Below are 6737 nucleotides of genomic sequence, written 5' to 3'. Positions count from 1 at the left end.
GGTGTCTCAGATCATACCCACGTTGTTTGTCAGCCCGGTCATACACTGGTATTTAGGTTGACAGAGGTAGCCAGACACCTTAACCCCTGGCTGGGTGTGTGTTGAGTGCTGTGTCCTTTGTTTTTGTGCTCTGGGTGGCTCAGTCTGCTGCAGATTACCCTCCTGGCTCAGCTGTACGTCTGTTGGCTCCGATAACCAGGCTTAGCCAGTGGCTTACCCTGGGTGTCCCCTGCAGAGGCAGGCAAGAGGACACTGGTGGCCAGCGTAACTGGCTCTCATATAGCTTTCATCCCCTTCCTCCCTCCTGCCGAGGCCGGGGAGATGCCCAGGGCACTTTGGATAGCCCTTGAGGACAAGTCTCTTCTAACACTGTGCTCTTCTCTAGGAGTAAATGGTGTTCGTCTCCCCAGGGGAAAAGAGGGGTGAGCTCAGTATGGGAAAGGAAAGGCCTTTGGAGCAACGGGGCTACCAGCCATCCCGGTCTCTTCTCCTGCCTGCCCTTGGCAGGCCAGGGGAGAGGGAGGCAGGGGGGCCTTGCAGATGACAGTGCTCTTCTGGAATCTCCTGCCATACAGCTTGACACGGTCTCTGGGACCTTGGGAACCCAGGACAGGCTCCTGGCACTGTGTTTTGGCAGTGCCCTTTCTGTCTAGAGTGGGATATGTGCCAGTCCAATACGAAAAGCAGAAATAATGCCATCAGTGGCACTCACAATAGCATCTGACCCAAAATAGCTTCCTAGAAAAAAAACAGGGAGGCCGATTAGGTTAGACAAGCCTGAAAGAGAGCGAGATGTCCAGCTGACGATTAACAGGTGTAGGTCTGTGAGCAGAGGCTATAAATCCCAAGGGTGAGCTCTCCAGCCACCCTTTGGGGAAAGGCAAACGACTGCGGGGAGCACTCAGGACCTGCCTTTGGCAAACAATGGGGCTCAGTGATCAGGAATGGCAGCAGGTCCTGACCATCTGGGGAAAGGTGGAGTCCGACCTCCCTGGCCATGGGCATGCAGTTTTAATGAGGTAGGCAAGACGCTTCTGTCCTAAGACTAAAACTGAGAGCTTTTGATGAGAGACCTAGAAAGGTGTCTGTTTAGTATGGATGCTCATGTTCGGCAGTGTTCATTTCAACAGGCTGTTTCCTTTGTTGGAGGGTGGTGGATTTTCCATTGCTATGGTTTCTGGGTTAAAAATTACTCACTGTGTAAAGTGGCTGTGCTTCTGTCTCTCCGTCTGTGGGTGCAGAAGCAGGCCAATGCTGCTTTCAAAAGATGGTGGGACTTTGTCACTCCCTCTGCCTCTGCCGGCAAAGCTCTGTGTCAGATCCTCATTGCCCAAGTACTGCAGTGAGAAACGTTGAAGCAAATTCTGCATCTTGGGCCTCTAGATGCTCTGCAGCAAGGATGTGGGGAGGCAGGGAAGGAGAGGAGAGGAAAATCACCTCTGTAACAATTTTCTTGGAACCTATTATTTCAGTAAAATGAACTGTGAAGTACCTGTGTCCCTCTCCCCACCTTGGTCTCACCTGGCAAAGCCCTTCTCATCCTGCTTTTTGGCTAGAAATCTGTGTGGCAACACTTGTCTACATCCTGATGATGAATTTGAGGTCTGAGTGTGAAACGAGGCATGTCCTTCCCCATGCTTCCCTCCTCTGTGATTCTGGTGTCAGAGTGGGACCATTCACAAGTTCTCCATCTGAGAGGACCCCCATCCCCATGCTGTCTTTGCAGTCCTGCCCCCCCCCCCCAAGCAGGGAACACCCTGGACACCAGCAGCAAGTCACAGAGAGGCAGTTTGGAAGGAATTTCAGGGCTGCAGCATGGGAAATGACATTGGGTGGGCATTGGATACTAGCCTGCCCTTGAAGACCAGCAGGGATGGAGACTTGGAGGACACTCTCTCCAGATCTGCCCCTCTGTCTGTGCTCAGTCTGGACTGGTATCGATGCTGAGGAGAGCAGTGGGGATGTGGCACTCACTCCAGGGGGGTATTTCCTATCTTAAGCATGGCTAAAGGAAGAAGCGCACACCACTAGGCAAATCCACTGTCCATTCAAAGCTTTTTCAAAGGTGAGTCAAAGCAGAGAGCTGGTTTATTTACCTTCTTTATCATGGTCCCATTCAGCTGCCATTTGAAGGGGAGGGAGGGATGGGAGCAGCCAGGTGGCAATGTGATGGCCTTCCCCTCATGTGGTCCAGAGCAGGTGTGCTGGAGGGGTAGCAGGAACCTCCCCACCAGTCCATCTGTGTAAGATGGCTACTTTGGCTCTGGAAGTGCCACTAGCCACTGAAAGCAGTTTCCCACTGAAAAGGTAATATCATTTTTCTTATGGATATTGCAGGGCAGAGCATGGCATTAAATAAATAGATAATACCTGTCTCCCCTGTGACTTTGTGCTCCCCAGCCAACTCAGGACATTTCTTGTTCCTTCAAGGGGTTTCTGAGGGAGGAGAGAAGCAGGAGAAGTTCTGCAGTCCTTAGTGTAGAAATATGTCCACATGTGCATTGTTAAAGACTTCTTAGGTAGATGTCATACTCTGGGAATATGTTTAGAAAATACTGATTCAACTGGATGTTTTCCAAAGGAAACAAAAATATCCTCCTAGGGAGAATTTTGAAGAGTCTCAGGAGGATATCGTCTTTGGCAGACATGATTCAGCCATAGACAGACATGATGGAAGGAGATTTTTAGAAATAACTCCATCCCTTTTCAAGGTGCAAGGTGTTTTAATCTCTCTGGGTGGGACAAAACCTGTGTCATGGAAAGATAAAGGAAAAAAGGAAAGGCTGGTGGCGGTGTGCTCAGCACCTGGCAGAGTACAGAAATCCTTTGGAGACCTTTGAAATGAAATGCTGGCAAAGACTGGTCACTTATATACAGAATATTTTTGCTGCAGAACAGCTTGTGTTTTCCATGTGCTTGAGGTATTTGTTAGTGTAGTTTAACCTATACTTACATCATACAGTGGAGAATCTGGCCCTCGTACAACATACTTTGGAGGAACGCCCCATTCTAGACGGGATGCGAGCCCCAGCAGTCCCAGCACCAGCACCCTTCTGAGGGCACAGCAAGTGTGCAACCACTGTACCACGAGAGGGAGGCTGGTTTTGTGGCTGAGGTCCTGAGCTGGAGCACCAGACACTGCTGCAGGCAACTTGTGTGAGCTGCTTCATGGATGTGAGCTGTAGGGTCCTGGCTGTAGAGACAGGCATTGCTTTTGCTGGTGCTTCAACTAGTTGGATTATGTCTATCAGAGGATATAAAACCTGAGAAGCAACTTGTGCAAGGGAGCTGATGTCTCTCAACACTTAATTATTAGACTGCTCCTACTAACCAGGACAGGCAATGTCCCCTTTTCACCCTGACTCTAGGACCCTGGCACAGAAAAGGGTGACATTTCGTACTTGTTTGGTTGCCTGTGGTGTCTGCATCCTGTCTCCTATGAAATACAGCAGGGAGGAAGCATGGGGGACAACACAAGCCTGGCTTTTAGCCACCTATCCACCTTCTTGATTTAATTTCCATTTTGGGATTACAGTGCCTAAGTATAGCAATGCATGGCATGGCACCAGCGTGCCTGAAGGCCCCATGCTCTTATTACCCACTTGCTCCCAAGGACTCTCCAAGGTACCACAGTTCCCTATGGAGGAACCACAGTGCTGGCAGCTGGGTGAGCTGGGGATCTACCTACCAGAGGAAGGATGAAAAACACTGAAACCAGATTCAGAGTAGGGTCAGATTCTTCCATGGCTTATATACATGCTAAAAGGAGTGATTGTGGATGGTGGTAATTTGGAAAAGATCTAAAGTGTCAGAGTTCTCAGGCCAAAGCAGCCCTTGTTAGCAGGGACTAAGAGATTTGTTTGGGGAAGGGAAGTTGGTTACCACACTTTTGCCTGTCCAAATACTCTGCAATACCTGGAGCAGCTGGATCTTAGCTCTGGTCTGGATGACAGCTCTCTCATGTCTCACAAGTCTTTCTACTTCTGTCCACAGGCTCTTTCAGGATCACCCTGAGACTTTGGATCGCTTTGAAAAGTTCAAAGGCCTGAAGACCCCTGATCAGATGAAGGGCTCTGAAGATCTGAAGAAACATGGAGTCACCGTCCTTACCCAGCTGGGAAAAATCCTGAAGCAGAAGGGTAATCATGAGTCAGAGTTGAAGCCCCTCGCTCAGACCCATGCCACCAAGCACAAAATCCCTGTCAAATATCTGGAGGTATGGAAAAGGGCAAGGAATCTCGGTGTCTGATGAGTAATGAATGTGTGCAAGATAAGATAGCTATTGTGTTTTTATTTACTGATGTCTCTTTGGGCTTCAGTGAGCTCTCCCCCAAGTCTGAGGTCTCTGTGTACAGGCAGGAGGAGAGCTCATGGCATGCAAATGGTATGCGAACCTCCAAGTTTAGATTTCCCATTCCAAACACCACATGCAGTCTGCGCAACTCTTGACAGCAATAACACAGCCCATGCAGCCTCTGCATGCCTGGGAAACTGCATTACATAAGAACTGTCAGTGGCTGGACACAAGGGATGTACCATTTTAGAGTAAGCCCTGGCAATCCATTGGAGACCAAGACACACAAAACTAAGTGTTGTACAAACACAGGACATAAATGTTCAGCCTAAATGGACAAGGCAGACAAACAGTGCGAAGGGCCGTGGTCTACTCAAGGTCGTGAAGCAGACCAGCGTCAGAGCTAGGAATAGAGCCCAGTTCTTCTGCCCAGCCCAGGCTCCTTGTAAGCTAGACCTCACTGTCTCTCCAGAGACTGCGGGAAGGGCTACTGAATTAGTTCGGAGATATTTCCAGGCTCTGCAACCTGTTTCTTAGTGTGGCTTTTCTGAAAATAAACCTTGACTGTCCCTTCTGTTTTTGTCTCTCTCTTTCCTTCCTAACAGTTCATTTCTGAAGTCATTATCAAGGTCATTGCCGAAAAACACTCTGCAGACTTTGGAGCTGATTCCCAGGCTGCAATGAAGAAGGCCCTGGAGCTGTTCCGAAATGATATGGCCAGCAAGTACAAGGAGTTCGGTTTCCAGGGTTAGCACATACGCACAGAGGGACACCACCATAGAGGCCTGGCCATGCATCATAGAGTAGCTTTCCCAGCACTGCTTTGAACATCTCACTATTGGCCATCCAACATGTGTGGGAAAGCTTTGATGAGAGGCCAAAAGTCACTCCAGGCAGCATAGAGGCACTCAGAGCGGTATCAGTGATAAACTGTTCTTTCCTGGCTTCATGTATACAAGAGAAATAATCTGCTTTCTTAGGAAAAATAATGTAAAGGGTTATCTGTGAGCTTCTGCTTGTCCCATTTTTCTTCCGTCCTCCCCAAAAACCAGTCACATACAAGAGAGATGAGGCTTGACATGGCCAGAGATGAAGAGATGTGGAGGATCAAGGGAAGCGTTGAGGAGTGTGCTGAATGAGAGGGTGAAGGCATGTGAAGATGGGGAGCAAAGGCACAGCATCCCATTCCTCCCACAGGTGAGGCTGTAGCAGGTTACTGTGGACAGCTTCCAGAACAGTATTACCTTGCTCTGTGGGGGTGAATGCAGCCAGTCAGCCTCCAGGGTCTGCCACCTTGGAATCTTGCATTAATTGCTAAACTCATGTTAGCAAAATTATAAAGAGCAGCATTCCCTGCAATCTGTAGGTTTCTGGCAGCCACCGCTATGCATCTGAAGTTCTGTCGCACTGGGATGTAAAGTATGTGTTTCTCAGGAAATAAAAATTCCTGCACCAGTGTCGTGTGTTTGCTTCTGGATTTACAGGCATTTTAGTGAGAAGAGGGGGTGATGGAGAAAGTAAAAAGGTGTTTTGCATACATATCTTGCTGCATGGCAACATGCGGTGGCAGTCCTTGACTTCAGCAGCACATGGCATCCACCTGAGCCAGGGGACTTGGGGTACTCAGATGTCACCACAGGGTCATGACCTCTTTACCGGATTTCAAAATGAGAAATGGGAGCCTAGACTCAGTCCATCAGGGCTGAGAGAAGCCTTCCCTAAATAAAGGCGATGGCCACTACTGCTAAAGAGGTGAGGGAAGGCCCTTCACTCCTTTACGGGTAGGCAGCATTTGCAAGCAACCTCAGGTCACAGCAGCAGAACAGTGGGTTGCTTCCTCCAGACCAAGGAAAGCAGGGATGAACAGCCCAGGAGGGAGGATGCAATGGGAGAGAATATGTTAAAGAGACACAGCCTAAAGATTTAACAAACATTAGGGTTAGAGTTAGGGTTCAGAGAACCAGAAAGCCTACAGCTCTATGGACATTGGGGCTGAAAAAGGCATGCCAAGGGAAGCATTGCACTGCAGCAACTTGCCTCCTTCAACACATTTCCCAGTAAGACAGCCATGGGCTCTGCATTGGTTTGCATTTTTGCTGCAGTGTCTCCGCAGTGAATCCTGCCCTGTGTTTACAGATGGAAACCCAAGTCTTACGGTGGATCTTAAAGTAAGTGATGCAGTGACAAGACACTTATCTCTGCCCATTCCCCTCTCCCCATTCTGATACCAGTGAGGTTCAAGTGACCTGATCTTGCTCTGGCAGGGGAGAGGCTGAGGGCCATTGTAGGGGGCAGTTATACCCCACAGTGAGCACTGGCTTCCTCATTCCCTCCTCTTCCTCCATACTGATCATCCAGCTCTGGGCCTCAGCAGTCTCTTCTGGCATATGCACTCAAGCTGTCCCTATGCAGATAGCAAGGTGGATGAGCAGCTTCCTGTCTT

At 49.2% G+C, this 6737-nt stretch overlaps 1 protein-coding gene across 1 annotated transcript; it reads left to right on the top strand.

Moving 5' to 3' along the window:
* Nucleotides 1–871: 871 nt before the first annotated feature.
* MB (myoglobin) lies at nt 872–5280 on the top strand. Its single transcript, XM_010183151.1, has 3 exons — nt 872–1019; nt 3994–4216; nt 4900–5280. Exons 1-3 carry the CDS (start codon nt 925–927, stop codon nt 5044–5046), a joined length of 465 nt encoding a protein of 154 aa, XP_010181453.1. The 5' UTR covers nt 872–924; the 3' UTR covers nt 5047–5280.
* The last annotated feature ends 1457 nt before the right edge of the window (nt 5281–6737 follow it).

Source organism: Mesitornis unicolor, unplaced genomic scaffold, assembly GCF_000695765.1.
Source record: "Mesitornis unicolor isolate BGI_N332 unplaced genomic scaffold, ASM69576v1 scaffold5474, whole genome shotgun sequence".
Taxonomy (NCBI): domain Eukaryota; kingdom Metazoa; phylum Chordata; class Aves; order Mesitornithiformes; family Mesitornithidae; genus Mesitornis; species Mesitornis unicolor.
Note: the sequence above shows the minus strand (reverse complement) of the source record. Positions and strands in the feature narration are given on the sequence as shown.